This window comes from Bubalus kerabau, chromosome 19, assembly GCF_029407905.1.
Source record: "Bubalus kerabau isolate K-KA32 ecotype Philippines breed swamp buffalo chromosome 19, PCC_UOA_SB_1v2, whole genome shotgun sequence".
NCBI lineage: Eukaryota > Metazoa > Chordata > Mammalia > Artiodactyla > Bovidae > Bubalus > Bubalus kerabau.
Window position 1 is genome coordinate 57,130,625 of NC_073642.1, and position 21,626 is coordinate 57,152,250.

The following is a 21,626-nucleotide window of genomic DNA, read 5'->3' on the forward strand; positions in this document are numbered from 1 at the left end:
CTTTTCCTCTCTATAACATAAAGTGTTTTCCTTCACTGGCAGGTGGGACTTAGACTTGAGTCTCCATGGTAGCTGGCCACAAATTGCAATCTTCTGCTGTTCCCAAATAAATCCATCTTTTCTAGAGAAATATTTGACAGTTTTGAATAAAAAATGCTGCCTGTCATATGGGTAAACAAAGGATGTTGCCATCAAGCTGCTCCTGACAGTGAACCCTGAGGGAACTCAGGATGGAGACAAATGGGGCTGCCCCTGCTGGCAAGCCCTCAGTGGCTGCAACCACCCACAACGGTGCACCCTGAGGGAACTCAGGATGGGAAACCAAGGACACTGGCTCTTGATAGCTAAGGTGCACATCAAAGAAATGATTTTCAATGAGCCCTTGTTCTTGCATCTTCCCATATATAGAAAAGTGCTAAATTCCTTAAGATATCCAGTTTTCTTTAATTCATCTTTTGATGTTCCCACTACCTTTGTTGTAAGAACCCCTATATATCCTGGCTCCTCCCTTACATTTTCGGGGCAGAGTGATCTGAGAGGCTATCTTCTAGGCTTGAAGTCCTTGGAAAACAGCTGAATAAAACAGAATTCTCAACTTTCAGGCTGTGTGGGTTTTTTTTGTTTGTTTGTTTTCTTTTCAGTCAGCATAGTGTATTTATTTCAGGTCAACACTCTAACACCTTTTAAAATCTTAAATCTGTATTTAAAAATGGACAGGTACTTCATATATATCCTTTTCATAATTATTTTCTTGATGTTTCAGATAAAATGTCAAACATTTGATATTTATTTTTGAACAAGAATTACAACTAATGCACTAAAAGAACACTAGTAGGTACCTGCCATAGTTAATTTTATGTGTCAGCTTGACTGGCCAGGGTGCCTAGATTAAATATCATTTCTGGGTGTGTCTGTGAGGGTATTTCTGGATGAAATTAGTACTTGTATCACTGTGGGTGGGCATCTTCTAATCTGTTGAGCGCCTGAAAAGAACAAAAGGCAGAGGAAAGATGAATTTGCCTTTTTTTTTTTTCGCCTCACTGAGCTGTTCCTATCTCATCTTCTCTTGACTTCAGACTGAGATTTATACTATTGGTGCCTCTGGTTCTCAAGCTTTTGGACTCAGACCGAATTAGACCATTGGTTTTCCTGGGTCTCCAGCTTGGGGCAGATTGTGGGATTTCTCAGTTTCCATAAACATATGTGAATTCCTCATAATTAAAAGAAAATTTGTATCTCCCTCCTTTCTCATCTATCTCCTACTGATTCCATTTCTCTGGAACCCTAATACAGCTGACTCTTGAACAACACAGGTTTGAACTGCACAAGTCCACTTATATGCAGATTTTTTTCAGTAAGTACATGAGGCAGATAAGCTCTGCCCCAGGCTAGTGGGTGGGCTCAGAGCTTACCAGGTCCACTGAGTCTGGGCTTGAGTAATCCGAGCATGGACCTTGCTGAGATGCACAACCTCTCATCAGAGTATTTTGTACCTTTCCTGGACACAGTGCTAAGGCAGGCAGAGATGTGGCCAGGTTCCAAATGAAGACAGCATCTCTTAACTCCCTATATCCACTGTCCATATCCAAAATGATACTCCACCAAATTTTTAAAAAGATAAACATTGTTCAGTTTCTTTAGACTAAATCTGAAATGAAGAATTCTCTCCCCCTGGACTTGACACTGCTGGGGTTTTCCTGAACCTAAGTCCCAGTTTTGATATTTACTAACCAGATAACTGGGCTTCTCAGGTGGTGCTAGTGGTAAAGAATCTACCTGCTAATGCAGGAGATAAAAGAGACCAGGTTCGATCCCTGGGTCAGGAAGATCCCCTGGAGAAGGGCATGGCAACCCACTTCAGTATTCTTGCCTGGAGAATCCCAAGGACACAGAAGCCTGGCAGACTACAGTCCTTAGGGTCACAAAGAGTCGGACACAACTGAAATGACTCGACACACATGCACAGTACAACATAATGCAAGGTTAGTTGAACCTGTGAATTCAGAACCACAGAGGGACAAATGTAAAGTTATATGCAGATTTTCAACTGCATTGGGATACCCTTAATCCCTGTGTTGTTCAAGGGTCAACTGTAAACATTCTCACAACTAATGTAAATACAGACTTTTATCTGGAACTTTCCTCAATACAACCTACCAAATACCAAAAGTAAATATATATTTTTGAAATATCCATTACTGCCATAATATAAAAAGTTGATATTTATTGTAAATTTCTGAAATCCTTCATAAACAAACCATTATTTGATTAAACAAACAGTGGAAATTTTTGTTGGGAAATATAGTTTTTGTACATTAGTATCAGAGAAATTCACATTACTGTATTCAAACAAAAGATCAGTTTAGGTTACTTTCAGACCATGACTACATAACTTACATTTAAAATCCCACTGGTTCCCTCTGAACTGATATACTTCAGTGGTAAGTTCTCTAGTTAAGCTAAAAAATAATCATAGAAAACCAAACAAAAGCCAAAAAATGAAGTTATATTTCAATATGGACTGCAGCTATTTAATTGTATTAATCTGAAAACTTATAAATAAATACACTGTTAGAGATTAGCACTGTGCAAGCTGTTAGCTATCAATGTGAACCCTCCCTGCTTTTCTCGGTTGCCCAGCATCATTTTAGTTCCCTCTCATTTATAAGTGGGTAAAGGTAAAAAATGCCAAGTAAGTACAAAGAGAAGTGATTTTTTGCATAGTATTTAATTTTTTATTACAAGTTTCTAATGTTTTTTCTCATGAGTAGCTATTAATACAACAGTGTATTTCTTTTTCTATTTCCAGGTAAAGCTTCAAGGAAACAGTAAGAATATCTCCTATTCAGTACTACTTTATTTGAAAAAGGCTTAAGTAAACACTAATTAAAATATTTGGGATCTTAGTTGTGTCAAACACTTTTCTAACTGAAGTCCTTAAAATAAAAAGATTTTCTTTTAATTTTTTTATTTACCTAGGATTGTAAGACACACAAGAAACCAAGAAGTTATATCTTTCCTTCAAATTATACACTACACACATACTTAAAATACTGATAATTAAATAAAATTATCAGAAGTTTCATTAAATACATGACTACTTGTAATACATTTAGGAATTGAAAGCATTACTAGAACACAAAAAAATTGCTAAAATAAAATTCTAGATTTTTTTAAAACAATAAAGTCTGTTACTTATCTAAAAGACAATGATATATTTACTTCTTTCTTAACTATTCAAATGGTTGTATTTGCAGAGAATTTTTAGGGCAGTGACACTACTCTGCGTGAAATTAGAGTGGTGGATACATGTCATTTGTGTATTTGTCAAACTCATAGAATGTACAACATAAAGAGTGAACCCTAATATAAACTATGGACTTTGGGTGATGATATGTCAATGAAGGTTCAGTGATTTTAACAAATATACCACTATAGTGCAAGGTGTTGATAGCAAGGAAAGCTGTGTAAATGTGGGGGTAGAGAGTATATGAGAACTCTCTGTACCTTCCTCTCAATTTTGCTGTGAATCTAAAACTGCTCTAAAAAATAAAGTCTAGTTTTTAAAATTGTTTTAAATGACTGCCATCTGTCTCAAAGACTTAAAACACCTCCACTCAAGGTGATTTCTCTTGAAAGTCCACGAGTACTCACCAATATGCCATTCTTCACAAATCTAAAAAAAAATTATTTCAAAATGCAGAATGTCAGAGTACCTGTCAACACCTCCAGTATACTGTAACTCTAGAAGCAGAAGCAAAGGGCATGTCAACTATGCATGTTTTGTAGCTTGAGGATGTGGTACTCAGGAAAAGGGGAATTAGGGTTTATTTGGGAAATTTTAACTGATGCTGGGAAAGATTGAAGGTGGAAGGAGAAGGGGACGACAGAGGATGAGATGGTTGGATGGTATCACCTATTTAATGGACATGAGTTTGGGTAAACTCAATGGACATGAGTTTGGGAGTTGGTGATGGACAGGGAGGCCTGGCGTGTTGCAGTCCAGGGGGTCACAAAGAGTCGAACACAACTGAGCAACTGAACTGAACTGAACTGAATGAGATACACAGAACAAGAATTAGGAAAAAAAAAAAAAGGGCATGCTTAAGTTACAGCAAAGTATACTTCTGACCTAAAATATCACTATTTATCTGTTGGCACATGTGGGACAAGGTAAGAGAGAAAAAAATAGAAGATGAATCACTTAGACTACCCATTAGCAAAAATAAAGTCATATTTTCCAAGATCAGGAATGCTGTCACTGATTTCTCCAAATGTGTTTTTTTGATCACAGCTTGTCTGACCAACTAAACTGAAATTATTCCTACATATTGAGTTGTAGTGAGTACTGGAGAAAAACTGTAAGAGAAAATATGTATTCGCTACATAATGTTATCATGTATGGTCAGTTTTAAAACATAGGAAAATATTCTAATATTGTGGATTATAGAACAAGTAATTTATATTTAAAAAACTTAAAAAAATAAGTATTATCATAAAATATTGAATTTGTTATTTAAGTTCAATTAATTCTGCTAATTAGGATGGGCTATATGGATGATAACCTTACAGAAAAATGTATGTACACTGAATTTCCAATTAAACTTCAACCTTCTGGTGTTTTCATTTATTCTATTCTTGCCAAAATGTAGTTTTCTATGTCTGAGATTTCTTAGAGATAAATAGCTTATAAAGTGGCAATGTGACAACTTATGGGTAAATAATGATAAACATAGGCCACAAACTTTCCCCAAATAAGAAGAGTTGAAGTGGTTCAATTCATTTTTGCTTTCTGAGGGAAAATATGTAGCAAGGAGTTAAAACAGTAGAGTTAAGATATAATCAATAATGACTAGGACTGAAACAGTGGCAGTCTTCTATATGTCCACTTGTACTAACAGAGACTTGATATATTGGATTTTTAATATCTATGTAAAGCTTTAAAAATACTCATAACCATTATACAGCAGTAACTATCTATGACTGATATTCCTACTGACTTTATAATTTATTTAGTTGCCCTACTGTCTTTAAACATTTCCTTTACTTTGGGTATCTGATATAATTCATCCCATTTTTTACCAAGTTTAATTTTCTATTAGATCCATTATATTACTGTAATATGGCCTCCATAAATAAATGTACTGATTTCTTTAAATTGGTAGCAAATTAAAATCATAAGTCCTCGAAAAGAATGTCAAGTTCGTCACCAAATTAATGTGCAGCGTCTTCAAGATGGATTTAATTTGTGCCACTTAATAACAACCTTTTCTGGATGTGTGACTGTCTCTTTCCACTGGCTCACTGCTTCAGTGTTATTACTGTCTTCACTTATCCAAATCTGTAAAGGAATAGTACAGTTATTTAACTTAACACAATAATGGTAACTGAGTTCATACAACTGATTACTCTCACTAACGAAAGACAATTGGAAGTTTGGGTTACCTATTTTCAACTAAACATATTTCCATTTTTCCAAAAGTTTGTCTCTTTGAAACTTAAATTTTAAAACACTTAATTTAGTCACTGTAGACTATTTTATATCATTCAATTCAATTTAAAAATTCAATGTGAGATATTACAGAATCATTTCCTCCAAAACAGTTTTTAGTATCCTTTCTTAGGCAATTAACCTACAAGCTCAACTTAAGACTGATCCCAACCACTTAAAAACATTTTTGTAAATACTAATTGAGACTAACTATAATTTAAATTGATTGGTGTGTGCTAAGTCGCTTCAGTCATATCCAACTCTTTGCGACCCTATGGATTGTAGCCCACCAGGCTCTTCTGTCCATGGGATTCTCCAGGCAAGAACACTGGAGTGGGTTGCCAGGCCCTTCTCCAGGGGATCTTCCTGACCCAGAGATTGAACCTGCATCTCTGACATCTCCTGCACTGGCAGGCAGTTTCTTCACCACTATCGCCACCTGGGAAGCTGCAATTGATTGGTAAGGAATATGTATTTTAAGTACCTTTATATTAAATAAAACTGTAATTTTAATTGAAATCTAATAAATCTAATATAAATGAAATTACTCTTGATCCATAACTTTCAATAAACCTATCACTTATGTAACTTTAGATAACATATGTGAGTGAACTTGGGAAAACTGTAAAGCATTATGCAAATATAAGTTATCACATTATATGTTATGTATCATGGAGGCAAGGTGAACAAGGAAACAAACTTGAATTCTCAACTCAGCTATAGCACTAACAAATGATGTTACTTTGGAGTTAACTTATTTGGAACTCAGTTTCTAATTCTTCTAAATAAATAAATTGGAGCAGGTCACTTCAAAAGGTTTGTTTTTCAAACTTTTCTCTTTTAATTTCTTGGTCTGAAGAACTTTCCTTCAGATAAAATTATATAAAGAATCCCAATATATTAAACATAACAGGAAAGTGCTTTGGCTAATAGACGAGTGGGAGATCTTGTTTCCACATGTGGCTACCTGACCAGGGTGGCTCCCTGAGGCTCTCAGAGGAGCCAGAGGGAACAGATAACCAACAGGAACCTTTCCAGAGTTATTCTTAACTACAATCTCAACTGAGACAGCGGAATCACCAAAAAACATTATTCTGAAAATTATTTGTCAGGTAAATCTCCTATTCCTTTCATACATGGTAGTTGAGACTTAATGATACAGGAAAACTTTACAGGCCCCATGACTTTGAAAAGTATGCTAGTTATACTAATTCTTGAGTTCAAACTCTTTTCCAAATAAGAATAAATGGAGAACAACAAAAATGTAATATTTTTCACAAACATTTTAGGTAGAATATATGAAGTCAGTTAATATCAATCTTTGAAAATTCACATATAATTTGAAGATTCATGTAAAGTGCTAATAACATCTTGCTGTCAAACAGAAGCTTTTAAAACTAATAATACAGATTTTGGAATTTAAATGTGAGTCAAACAATTGTAATTAAGATAAAAAATAATATACATCTAATACAATGTACCCAATAAGAGAAAAAAAGAACTACAAAAGGAAACAAGTTCCATAGGATTGGCAAGTAAGTAAGTGTTATGCAGACTTATAAAAATTGCCAAGAATTTTAAAATAGGTTAATCCAGATAACAATATTGACTAAATAATATCACAACCACTGTTAAGATCAATGTTTTCTAGGAATTCAGATTTACCACAATGGAGCTAATAGCATGCAACCATTAAAATGAACATGACACAATAAAGCAAGCATTAAGAAATCTGATTCAAATACTTAAGAGTTTCCTCTTTCACAAGGAGAGTATTGAAAAACTCAGGGAAAAAAACTCATTTTAAAAATCCTGGTTGCTCAGAAATTAAAACTATTTTTGTATTAAAGCCAAAAGTCTGACAATATTTGATTTTTGCAGTAAATTTTTTTCCTGCAAACTTTTTTTACAGTAAATGTTTTTTTGAGTTTTGCATTGAATTTAACTTTTGATTTCACTCTATTCAGCCTCAGTTTTAACCTGTTTTTTTGTTAACCAACTGTTTAAATGTTACTGTTTAAGTGCAAGGAAAGAATATGAGATAAAACTGCCTACTAACCTGTCCCACAAAGTGTCTTCTTCCTACAGAGCTTCGACTATAAAGCTTAATGAGAAAAATAATTTCTTTTTCACTCTGTATAAGTGGAAAAATCATAGTCTCTCCCCACTTTACTCTTCCATTGGAGGCCTTCAGTAAGCGTGTCTTCTTCTTATAAATCAACTCTCCCGAGCTAAACATTGCCACTTTCACAAAAAAACCTAAAGAATAAGAAATTTTGATAAATAAAATTTTAAATGTCATATAGAGATATAATCCATATATTTGTCATAAAATAACAATAAGTACTTTTAAAGATCTGATGAGTTACTGCTGTTAAGAGAAAACTTCTCTAGTAAACTTTACAATTACTATTGTAATTTACAAATAACTACTGTCACCTAAATGAATCTAATCTTCCTCTACTGCCATTAAAGACTGGAATTGTAGGCATAAATAACAATCAGCAGTAAAGGAGTACACACTGAAAAGGATTATACAAAAGAGAAGTGCCAACTCCTTGGAGAGCTAAAGGAATTATTTCACAATTTATATAAGTAAAATTATTTGCTGAGACTCCAGAAGTTAAACACCTGCCCACTACAGAAAATCTATGCTTTAAGTAAATTTGAGATGTAGAGCTTCCAGTAATGGTAAATAGCTTATACAAACTAACTTCTCATAGATGATGATTATCAACTGGGGAAAATATTAAAAACAATTGTTCAAGACACTAAACACAGACCAGAAACAGAAAGAAACTATAGGGGTGTCACCTCTTAAAAGATGGGAAGCACACTAAGTAAAATTCGGGTTTATACAGCATTCACCTAAGCCTGCCCCCCAATCTGACATACAGTGCTTACAGCTCAAGCAGAAAGTGCAGTCTGACTAATTCGAGAAGTGATGGTATAGAGATGGGGCTGCCAGACAACAAGAAAGTGAAGAGTTTAGGAGGGAGCCACAAAGTGAGAACTGAGGCTGACCAATATTTATAAAATGGAGATCACTGATAATCCTGATTACCATTAGCTGTTTTGATTAAAGGAAGATACATGTTAATGTATTAAACTGCACTGTTTTTTCCTTGTTTCCTAGACTTAACCTTATATGGTCCTGGTAATTTAACTTATTCTTTTAATGCCAAGTTGGACTTTACTTATTTTTTATTTTATGATTTTTCCATTTACCTACATAAATAATGGTAGTCTATAGCTATTTTTTGTGTGTGCTATCCTTTCTGTTTTGATGTCAAGAATATGCTAACCTCATAAACCATCTTTTTCCATCTTTTTTTTGTGCTGTGGAACAGCTCATATAGAAAAGGAATTACATGTTCCTTGAAAGTTTAGTAGAATCTGCCAGTAAAATCATCTTGGCCTCTGCTTTTGTTAGAGGCAGTTCTTTAACTGCTTTTACATGGTCACAGTATTGTTCTATTCAGATTCTTCCCTCTTCTGCAGTGAATTCCAACATTTTTTTTCTTAGAAAAATCATTTATTTTATATAGCTATTCAAATGAACTGGTATCATTATAAATGGTGTTATCTTATTTTTGAATCTCTTATGAATTTAAAATTATATCCTCTTCCTTGTTCATGTTTTCTTTTATTTTTTGCTTGATCCAGCCTTCTATAGGTTTGTCTATTTTAATATTCTTTCCAAAAGAACAATCTTTTGGTTTTATTAATTTTGTGAGGTTTTTGTTTTCTCCATATTTATCAACTCCAACTTTAGCTTTAATTTCTATTTCTACCTTCCTTTGTGTTTGCTGTTGTTTTCCTAGTTTCTTGAATTGGGCTCAACTGTATTAATTTTCAATCTTTGTAGTTACAGTGGACATCATTGCTTCTGCCTACCTCCAGATATTTTCTTTTCTTCTAGTAGGAATAAGGAACACTTTTACCCCCACTCTTAGCCCTTTAGGTAGGACTGACCTCAAACCTCCCACTCTAGGAGTAGCCATGTGAACCAGGGTAGACAACCAAAATATCAGAAACTCTGAATATACTCAAAGGCACAAAGTGAGAAAGTGTTTTAAGGTTTGTGTTTTTTCAAGATTTTCAAGGTGGGAGTTAGTTTTTTAAAATTAAGTTTCGAGTTAGCAGAGTATCCAAAAAAGGGCATAGACCTAGAGAGAGAATACACCATCTAGGCTGGTGAAACATACCTGACAGTCCTCTGGACACTCAACCTATATTAACTAATGAGATAAATAAAGAATAGCATCAAATGCAAGAAGGTCACAATTGGATAAGAATCAAGAGAGGAGTGGGTTAACACAACGGCTAAAATTTGAAATCCAATAAAGTAATTTTAAGTTGAAAGGTAAGTATATAAGTTAAATAATAAAAATAACTAAGATTATAATCTTCACTGTAAGAAATGTAGGAAAAATCTATCTGTTATAAATATTTTCTGAAGATTTCACTTTAAACCACTTTGACATACTTACTCAAAGTTAGGGGTGTTGATGAACTTGGAAGGTACTGTGCCTCAAGAATTTGTAACTGAATTCTGCTATTCACTGCTTGAAAACAAGTCCCTAGTTCAAGTTCTGCGTGGCAAACCTGCATATTAAAAAAGTGTTATTTGGTAATTAAGAATAAAGTTTGGGGCTATTTCAAAATTCAAAAACAAGGAGCTAAGGCTAGACATTCCCAGGTGGCGCTAGTGGTAAAGAACCTGCCTGCCAACCTAGACACACGAGTTCAATCCCTGGGTTGGAAGATCCCCTGGAGGAAGGGATGGCAACCCACTCCAGTATTCTTGCCTGGAGAATCCCTTGGATAGAGGAGCCTGGCAGGCTATAGTCCATAAGGTCACAAAGAGTTAGATACGACTGAAATGACTCTGCATGCACACATGCTCTTTACTGTCATACAAAGCTAAGTGTTAAAAGAGAATGCTAAATGTAATGAAGTCTGTCAATATAAAGTACTTACTGACTTTCATAAATTCTGATAATGTAAATTTCACATATATACTGAACCTTCAAAAATAGGGAGATTTTGAAGGTTTTAAATTTTAAAATTTAAAAGATTTTAAATGCAAATTAAAAAAAAATTAAATTCCTAAGCAGTTTAAGTAGAAAAAATGTCAGAGAAATAAACACCACATGAGCACATTTTCAAAAGACTTAAACGTAGTCATGGAATAATCTTTTCAAGTGACTGAAATATGATAATATGATATATGAATATATGAAATATGATAAAAATGTTATATATGAAACACATCATTAGTATTTCCAGTTGTAGAAATCAGAGGTAGTGCTACCAAAATCAGAAGACAAAGGATTACTACAATGAACAGATTTGTTGATTAAAAGTTGAATTACTATGCTAAATGGAAGTAAGCTGATGACGAAAATTAGCAAGAAGGAAGCGAGTGAAAGTGATGAGCCAGTAAATAAAAAGGAAAAGGTCAAATAAAGTCTGAGACAAACAATAAAATGAAGGAAATTTAGAAAGGGGGAGAAGCTAAAATGTGCTCTTCAGTATTGCTGAACACTAAGAGCAGAAGAAAGTGAGTAATCTGCCTTACACAAGCGAACTTATTTACATGGATTCCAGGGTTCTTGGAGTAAAAAATAGAACAAACATAAAGTCAGCCAACACAAAAACATTACTGTTCACATGTTGAAAAGAGTAAATATAAGATTAAAGAAAGAACATAATGTTAACAGATGTCACTAGGGTCAGCATAGATAAACACAAAAGTCTTGGCTAGTGTTGATTTCAACAAAGTTACAGAACAGCTGACTGATACTTCATCAAGCAATTTATATTTGATAATTACCCCAGTAACTGACACATGGATCAGAAAAAAAAAGAACCTTTTTATGTACATGCTATTGACTGAATCTTGGATAGTTTCTAAACATGATATTCTGTAATGGTCAAAATGGCCAAAATTGCTCATGCCTTAAGAAATCAAAAGATACAAAGTGAATCACTTAAAAGTTTAAAGTCAACTGTTGAGGTCACTTCTTCTTGAAAAATCTAAAATGATGATAAAAGTTGTCTATTTGGCAATAATTGCTGAATTCTAATAAATAAAAGCAAATTGCTTTTGCTTTTAATAAGAATGGATTAATCTTTTTAGGTGGACTAATTCAGTAGCCATAAATAAAATACCTTTGCTGATTAAAAGAACAAATGCTGCCATCCATTTAAAAGTTATTTATTGTTTACAAAACACAAAGGAAACCAGGATAACATTTTTTCATTCATTTTTTCATTATGGTTTTGTACCCTTAATATAAGAATAATGCAATAAATGAAATTAAAAACACTCTGGAGGCAACAAATAGTAGAATAACAGAGGCAGAAAATAGGATTAGTGAATTAGAAGATAGAATGGTAGAAATAAATGAATCAGAGAGGATAAAAGAAAAACGAATTAAAAGAAATGAGGACAATCTCAGAGACCTCCAGGACAATATTAAACGCTACAACATTCGAATCATAGGGGTCCCAGAAGAAGAAGACAAAAAGAAAGACCATGAGAAAATACTTGAGGAGATAATAGTTGAAAACTTCCCTAAAATGGGGAAGGAAATAATCACCCAAGTCCAAGAAACCCAGAGAGTCCCAAACAGGATAAACCCAAGGCGAAACACCCCAAGACACATAGTAATCAAATTAACAAAGATCAAACACAAAGAACAAATATTAAAAGCAGCAAGGGAAAAACAACAAATAACACACAAGGGAATTTCCATAAGGATAACAGCTGATCTTTCAACAGAAACTCTTCAAGCCAGGAGGGAATGGCAAGACATACTTAAAATGATGAAAAAAATGACCTATAGCCCAGATTATTGTACCCAGCAAGGATCTCATTCAAGTATGAAGGAGAAATCAAAAGCTTTTCAGACAAGCAAAAGCTGAGAGAATTCTGCACCACCAAACCAGCTCTCCAACAAATACTAAAGGCTATTCTCTAGACAGGAAACACAAAAACGGTGTATAAATTCAAACCCAAAACAATAAAGTAAATGGCAACGGGATCATACTTATCAGTAATTACGTTAAACGTAAATGGGTTGAATGCCCCAACCAAAAGACAAAGACTGGCTGAATGGATACAAAAACAAGACCCCTACATATGTTGTCTACAAGAGACCCACCTCAAAACAGGAGACACATACAGACTGAAAGTGAAGGGCTGGAAAAAGATTTTCCATGCAAATAGGGACCAAAAGAAAGCAGGAGTAGCAATACTCATATCAGATAAAATAGACTTTAAAACAAAGACTGTGAAAAGAGACAAAGAAGGTCACTACATAATGATCAAAGGATCAATCCAAGAAGAAGATATAACAATTATAAATATATATGCACCCAACACAGGAGCACCACAATATGTAAGACAAATGCTAACAAGTATGAAAGGAGAAATTAACAATAACACAATAATAGTGGGAGACTTTAATACCCCACTCACACCTATGGATAGATCAACTAAACAGAAAATTAACAAGGAAACACAAACTTTAAACGATACAATAGACCAGTTAGACCTAATTGATATCTATAGGACATTTCATCCCAAAACAATGAATTTCACCTTTTTCTCAAGCGCACATGGAACCTTCTCCAGGATAGATCACATCCTGGGCCATAAAGCTAGCCTTGGTAAATTCAAAAAAATAGAAATCATTCCAAGCATCTTTTCTGACCACAATGCAGTAAGATTAGATCTCAATTACAAGAGAAAAAATATTAAAAATTCCAACATATGGAGGCTGAACAACACGCTGCTGAATAACCAACAAATCACAGAAGAAATCAAAAAAGAAATAAAAATTTGCATAGAAACGAATGAAAATGAAAACACAACAACCCAAAACCTGTGGGACACTGTAAAAACAGTCCTAAGGGGAAAGTTCATAGCAATACAGGCATACCTCAAGAAACAAGAAAAAAGTCAAATAAATAACCTAACTCTACACCTAAAGCAACTAGAAAAGGAAGAAATGAAGAACCCCAGGGTTAGTAGAAGGAAAGAAATCTTAAAACTTAGAGCAGAAATAAATGCAAAAGAAACAAAAGAGACCATAGCAAAAATCAACAAAGCCAAAACCTGGTTCTTTGAAAGGATAAATAAAATTGACAAACCATTAGCCAGACTCATCAAGAAACAAAGGGAGAAAAATCAAATTAATAAAATCAGAAATGAAAATGGAGAGATCACAACAGACAACACAGAAATACAAAGGATCATAAGAGACTACTATCAACAATTATATGCCAATAAGATGGACAACGTGGAAGAAATGGACAAATTCTTAGAAAAGTACAACTTTCCAAAACTGGACCAGGAAGAAATAGAAAATCTTAACAGACCCATCACAAGCACGGAAATTGAAACTGTAATCAAAAATCTTCCAGCAAACAAAAGCCCAGGTCCAGACGGCTTCACAGCTGAATTCTACCAAAAATTTAGAGAGGAGCTAACACCTATCCTGCTCAAACGCTTCCAGAAAATTGCAGAGGAAGGTAAACTTCCAAACTCATTCTATGAGGCCACCATCACCCTAATACCAAAACCTGGCAAAGATGCCACAAAAAAAGAAAACTACAGGCCAATATCACTGATGAACATAGATGCAAAAATCCTTAACAAAATTCTAGCAATCAGAATCCAACAACACATTAAAAAGATCATACACCATGACCAAGTGGGCTTTTTCCCAGGGATGCAAGGATTCTTCAATATCCACAAATCAATCAATGTAATACACCACATTAACAAATTGAAAAATAAAAACCATATGATTATCTCAATAGATGCAGAGAAAGCCTTTGACAAAATTCAACATCCATTTATGATCAAAACTCTCCAGAAAGCAGGAATAGAAGGAACATACCTCAACATAATAAAAGCTACATATGACAAACCCACAGCAAACATTATCCTCAATGGTGAAAAATTGAAAGCATTTCCTCTAAAGTCAGGAACAAGACAAGGGTGCCCACTTTCACCATTACTATTCAACATAGTTTTGGCCACAGCAATCAGAGCAGAAAAAGAAATAAAAGGAATCCAGATTGGAAAACAAGAAGTAAAACTCTCACTGTTTGCAGATGACATGATCCTCTACATAGAAAACCCTAAAGACTCCACCAGAAAATTACTAGAACTAATCAATGACTATAGTAAAGTTGCAGGATATAAAATCAACACACAGAAATCCCTTGCATTCCTATACACTAATAATGGGAAAACAGAAAGAGAAATTAAGAAAACAATTCCATTCACCATTGCAACGGAAAGAATAAAATACTTAGGAATATATCTACCTAAAGAAACTAAAGACCTATATATGGAAAACTATAAAACACTGGTGAAAGAAATCAAAGAGGACACTAATAGGTGGAGAAATATACCATGTTCATGGAATGGAAGAATCAATATAGTGAAAATGAGTATACTACCCAAAGCAATTTATAGATTCAATGCAATCCCTATGAAGCTACCAACAGCATTCTTCACAGAGCTAGAACAAATAATTTCACAATTTGTATGGAAACACAAAAAACCTCAAATAGCCAAAGCGATCTTGAGAAAGAAGAATGGAACTGGAGGAATCAACCTACCTGACTTCAGGCTCTACTACAAAGCCACAGTCATCAAGACAGTATGGTACTGGCACAAAGTCAGAAATATAGATCAATGGAACAAAATAGAAAGCCCAGAGATAAATCCACGCACATATGGACACCTTATCTTTGACAAAGGAGGCAAGAACATACAATGGAGAAAAGACAATCTCTTTAACAAGTGGTGCTGGAAAAACTGGTCAACCACTTGTAAAAGAATGAAACTAGAACACTTTCTAACACCATACACAAAAAGAAACTCAAAATGGATTAAAGATCTAAACATAAGACCAGAAACTATAAAACTCCTAGAGGAGAACATAGGCAAAACACTCTCCGATGTACATCACAGCAGGATCCTCTATGACCCACCTCCCAGAATATTGGAAATAAAAGCAAAAATAAACAAATGGGACCTAATTAACCTTAAAAGCTTCTGCACATCAAAGGAAACTATTAGCAAGGTGAAAAGGCAGCCTTCAGAATGGGAAAAAATGATAGCAAATGAAGCAACTGACAAACAACTAATCTCAAAAATATACAAGCAACTCCTACAGCTCAACTCCAGAAAAATAAATGACCCAATCAAAAAATGGGCCAAAGAACTAAATAGACATTTCTCCAAAGAAGACATACAGATGGCTAAAAAACACATGAAAAGATGCTCAACATCACTCATTATCAGAGAAATGCAAATCAAAAGCACTATGAGGTACCATTTCACACCAGTCAGAATGGCTGCGATCCAAAAGTCTACAAGCAATAAATGCTGGAGAGGGTGCGGACAAAAAGGAACCCTCTTACACTGTTGGTGGGAATGCAAACTAGTACAGCCACTATGGAGAACAGTGTGGAGAGGCCTTAAAAAACTGAAAATAGAACTATGATCCAGCAATCCCACTGCTGGGCATACACACTGAGGAAACCAGAAGGGAAAGAGACACGTGTACCCCAATGTTCATCGCAGCACTGTTTATAATAGCCAGGACATGGAAGCAACCTAGATGTCCATCAGCAGATGAATGGATAAGAAAGCTGTGGTACATATACACAATGGAGTACTACTCAGCCATTAAAAAGAACACATTTGAATCAGTTCTAATGAGGTGGATGAAACTGGAGCCTATTATACAGAGTGAAGTAAGCCAGAAAGAAAAACACCAATACAGTATACTAACGCATATATATGGAATTTAGAAAGATGATAACAATAACCCTGTGTAGGAGACAGCAAAAGAGACACTGATGTATAGAACAGTCTTATGGACTCTGTGGGAGAGGGAGAGGGTGGGAAGATTTGGGAGAATGGCATTGAAACATGTGTAATATCATGTATGAAACGAGTTGCCAATCCAGGTTCAATGCACGATACTGGATGCTTGGGGCTGGTGCACTGGGACGACCCAGAGGGATGGTGTGGGGAGGGAGGAGGGAGAAGGGTTCAGGATGGGGAGCACATGTATACCTGTGGCGGATTTGTTTTGATGTTTGGCAAAACTAATACAGTGTTTCAGGTTTAAAAATAAAATTAAATTAAAAAAAATAAAAAAAAAAGAAAATATTAAAAAATATATATATATAACAGATGAAAATACTGAAAGATGGCAAAACTTCTCTTAGAGTTACACACTGGTAGAGTTCTTACAAAACAGAGCAGCATTCAGCAGTGGGTTTACCATTTCTTACCAAGGTTATTTCACAAATTCAATTTATACTCCAATATATTAATTCAGATCATGAAAAACTATTCAAAGTGGTTTTTAACATCACAATAACCAATAACTTAAAATTCTAATCAATTAGTAATTATATATTAAAAGCATTTTTAATGATCTCCATTCCTGAATAATGTATCATTTTTTTAAAGAAAAGAAAATCTTTTTTGTCCTTCCTGGAATGACTATTGAAAGTGAAAAGTTCAGCATAATTAGAGAAATCCCTTATCTGGTGATTTTTGAGAATATCTTCTTAGGGGACAATACAGTGTTGATGAAAGATATTTTCACATATCGAGGTATATAGAATGACTAGAAGTCATTCTAGTTTATATATGAATTAACTTGACTTTTATACTGATTAAAATAGCCCATTTTTGGCCTATCAAGTATACATTGTATATCTGCTTTAATTATTAAAGCAAAGTGTGCACTGATCACAAGTAAAGAATAGCCATGTTAAAAATAAAGATTAAATGCCTCCTTTCCTGGGAAGCCATTGCTGGTCCTCCTTCAGTGATAAGACTCCCCTCCCAGGAGCCAAGGCCATACTGACTTACTGTGCACATGCTCTTTTTTTTTTTTTCCCAAACCCTGAAGGAATGTATCCCTGACTTGTTTGACGTTCTACATTCTGATAAGATGTTAAAACAGTCCTGAAAACCATGCTTCTCCTGAGCAATTCCTCAGTTATCTGAGAGGCTGTCTTCCAGGCTATAGTCCTCAGTTTGGCTCAAATAACAATCGTTTCTACCACAGATTGTTTATTGATTTTTTCCTCATCAATGTGGTAAAATTAAGACAGCTGGCTCTGGAATCAGAATGCCTCCGTTCAAATCCTTATTCCCCAACAAAAGGCTATATAAACTCAGGCAAATGCTTCAGGGTTTTGGTCTCCACAACAGGGGTAACAAGAGCAGCAAGCTCATTAAGTTCGTTGTGAGCATTAAATCACTTAGGACCAAGTTAGTTGTATGCGAAGTTTCTTCAAACATCAGATATTAAATAATTCTTCAGGGAAACCTTGTCTCTTGCACACTATTCAACACAGAAATTTGAGTTGTCAACTATTTGTTAAGGTCAAAAGCTCCATGGTGAAGAAATTAATAGCCCTACATGGAAGTTCTGCTGTTCATGATGTCACTGTGAAGGATGGATATGTAAGTGTGTCTCTTTCAATGTCACAATTAGAATATCAATTTTCCTCTTCAACACAGGAAACAAAGTATATTATTCTTGCTTTTAGTCAAGAATATGAACAGTAATATAAATACACTGATCCAAGATAGCCCAAAAGCCCTTCCTTCAAGCCATCTATCTTTGCATCCCTAGCACATGGCATACAAAATGTTTATAAAAGATCACTGATATGCAAAATGTAATTGTAGAAACTGTGCTATAATCATTCATTCTGATTCTCCAAGGCAGATTCAGACTATAATGTCTCAATTCCCCAGAAAATACATTTGCTGAGTTATCTTCTGATATACTCTACCAGCCTTTAAAGGTTTAATCTATTGATTATCCATTTAAATAGTAATATGTGCCTTCTGTAAAATATGGTTGCAAATTATTGTCTACTAATCTAGTTAAGTGATAAACTCCTGTCACAGTTTCAAAACAAATTTGCTATTTAACAGAAAATAGTAATCTAATTTAGCATGCTTTCATTCATCATTTATTCTTTCCTATCAACCTACATACAAATGTTCAATGCCAAGAATATGACAGGCCCTTACTAAGGGTATAGTAAAATATGAAGAAAAAAGATGGAAGCTCAGGTCTTATTTTCTTTTTAATATAGTGACTTAAATAATTCTGAAAGTGAAGTGAAAGTTGCTCAGTTGTGTCCAACTCTTTGCAACCCCATGGACTATACAGTCCACGGAATTCTCCAGGCCAGAGTACTGGAGTGGGTAGCCTATCCCTTCTCCAGGGGAACTTCCCAACCCAGGAATCAAACCAGGGTGTCCTGCATTGCAGGTGGATTCTTTACTGAGCTATCAGGGAAGCCTAAGTTATAGTAAATGCTATAAAGAAAACAGATTTGGTATGAAAACAGAAAATAAAAGATCAGAAATAACAAGATTTTTCAACTCTTCTTGATTATAGTAATAGTTCGTTCTTTACGTTTAATCCCTAATTTCACTTCAATTCAGTGGTTCTTAAGCAAAGCTACACATGAAAATCACCTGAGTAACTTGAAAATTACAAATGCCTCTGGCTCACTCCTCCCCAAATTCTGATTTAACGGTTTAAGTGTAGGCATGTTTAACAGCTTCGCATTATGATTCTAATGTGTAACCAGCTTAAGACCCACTTCAAGTCACCTTAAATATTTTTGAAAACATGTAAAATATAACTCCTAAGTAAACTTAAAATCACATGAAAGTTTGACCTTAAAAAGGGTTATGACTGATTTATATATATGTTATCCTAACACAGAAACTACATAATTAAATCATTAGGAATTTCTAGACAACTTAAACAGTGTTCAGCTGGTTAACTGAAAGAAGCAACTATTGGGCCTCAAAAATCAATCAACACTATAGACAATCATGTCCTTCACAAAAAAAAATACAGCTGGAAGATCCTCCATTCTACTCAATTTATGGATAGATACAGTAACTACTCATGACTAAAACTTTCCTAACTTATTTCAAGGCAATCTCCCATTGAGTCTGGAGTTAATAATTCTTTCTTGCTTTCCCTATGTTATCAGCTACTTAAAAAAAAAATAATAATAATAATTTTTAAAAAGTATTCACTTTTAGGGTTATTATGTTGAAGTGCCCTGCTGTGCTTGGTCACTTCAGTCGTGTCCAACTATGCAACCCCATGGACCTCAGCCTGCCAGGCTCCTCTGTCCACAGGATTCTCCATACAAAAATACTGGTGGGTTGCCATGCCCTCCTCCAGAGGAGCTTCCTGACCCAGGGATCAAACAAACCTGTGTCTCCTGCATTGCACGTGGATTCTTTACCACTGAGCCACTGGGAAAGCCCATTATTTTGAAGTATGAAACATTAATAAAACAGGTATTAGGAGAAGGTAAGCCTATTGTTACTTTTCAATGGAAAAAGAAAAGCAGCTCTGTTAACATTTTATCAATTTCAAAAAAGTTAAATAATGACATAATTATTACTTTTTTTACATTACATTTATGTTGTTATTGCTTGAGAGCCTTCCTAATCCTCCAGTATATTCTCATGCTCAAATTATACTCCAAAAAAAAAAAATTCATCCAGTAAATAATTCTAAAAACGTGAAATACTTTGACATTACATATTATATCACTTACAGAAATTTTTGAAGGTGGTGATATGTCCAGAGAGTAATCCATCTCCTGTGTGCTAAGAGTTCTGAGTGACAATGAGCATTCTCCAATGGTCTTCTTTCTGGGAGTTTGGGTTTGAATCTTAAATACAAGTCTCACAGTTTGTAGACTTTGGAGTTTAATAGAAAATACAAAAGTTTCCATAAATTCAATATTCTAAAATAAAAATAAATAAAAATATAAAACATGTAAACAGCATATTTTAAAAAGGGTCATATGCCAACACAATATAAGTAAAAATAACATTTTATAATCTAGGAAAGGCAAATTTAATATTTTTATAATAACAAAAAAATATTTTAAAATGAAAATGAGAATGGCCATGACTTGTTTTTCCAAAATTTATTCTAGATACTATTTGTCTTAGTTTCACAAATCCTTCTAATTACTTAGGAATTTCAGTATTAACACCAGAATACAGCTTTTTCCCTTTTCAGAAATGAGGTTGTTCTCCATCTTTGGTTCTGGAGCATCATTCCTACTGTTCACCACAGTTCTTCAACAGTTAACGAGAGTACTTCAAGACTCTCATGCAAGCTCTCTCTGTATGCAAAATCTAACTTGTTCACATTTAGAGACTTGAATTACTTCTTTAAAGGACCTAGTCTGTCTAATGCTTTTCCCATCTAATGTGGGGGTTAATTTATCTTTACTCTTTCCAAAATGAAAACTGATCTCCTTGACAAAGAAGACAAAGCAAAATATGAGTTTCAAGTTCTACCTTCTCTGATAATCTTCCACTTCAGGCAGCAAGTGTTTTCCATGCAAAGACTATTATCAGATATTCTTTTTATTTTTTAAATCCTTGGCTTACTGTGAACTAACATCTTCTTGACATTAGACTGTTTTTTTATTGTAAACGTCCTTCTTTCCATCTTTAGTGCATCTTTTTGAAGGGGAATTTTTTTTGCATTTAGATATCTGGGCAACTAATATCCATGTTTTAGATACTGTGCCCAAGTGTTCACTTTTATTACAATCACTTATATCTGTGTACAGAATTGTGTTTCTGAGAGTCTCCCAACCACCTGAGCTGTCTTTTTCTTTCAGTCTCAAACCATAGATCACATCAATAACACAGTATACATAAAATGTTTAATTTTTAAATTCATATGCAATGAGCTTATAAATGAAGTAAGTGAGCTGGTTTACATTGTCATAATAGAGGACTCCTAAACAACTTGATAAATAATAAATTTTAAAATATTCCATGCAAGTTTTAATATGAAAAACTTTCCCCCTAACTTTTCCCAAGTTGGCTTAGTTTTATCTGAAAATCAAAAAGTTTAATTTGGGAAATATTCATCTGTGAGTGTCAGGATTAAAATTAGAGTTAAGATTTATTTCCATCTAGACTTTCTACAATGCATATTTTCATAAAGTAAGATCCTAACATAACACATAAATTTTGGTTACTGCCTTTTCACTTATTAAG

At 34.3% G+C, this 21,626-nt stretch overlaps 1 protein-coding gene across 5 annotated transcripts in view; it reads right to left on the reverse strand.

Moving 5' to 3' along the window:
• Window positions 1–2,839: 2,839 nt before the first annotated feature.
• The window catches only part of TC2N (tandem C2 domains, nuclear), a 50,627-nt gene continuing 31,840 nt past the window's right edge, over window positions 2,840–21,626 (reverse strand). For all 5 annotated transcript variants that reach the window (XM_055555639.1, XM_055555641.1, XM_055555640.1 and 2 more), the window contains 4 exons: window positions 20,156–20,347; window positions 9,985–10,099; window positions 7,551–7,750; window positions 2,840–5,341 (listed from right to left, as the gene is read on the reverse strand). In XM_055555639.1, the coding sequence (XP_055411614.1) occupies window positions 5,231–5,341; window positions 7,551–7,750; window positions 9,985–10,099; window positions 20,156–20,347 (618 nt within the window). In that variant the 3' untranslated portion in view covers window positions 2,840–5,230. The remainder of the gene's footprint in view (window positions 5,342–7,550; window positions 7,751–9,984; window positions 10,100–20,155; window positions 20,348–21,626) is intronic.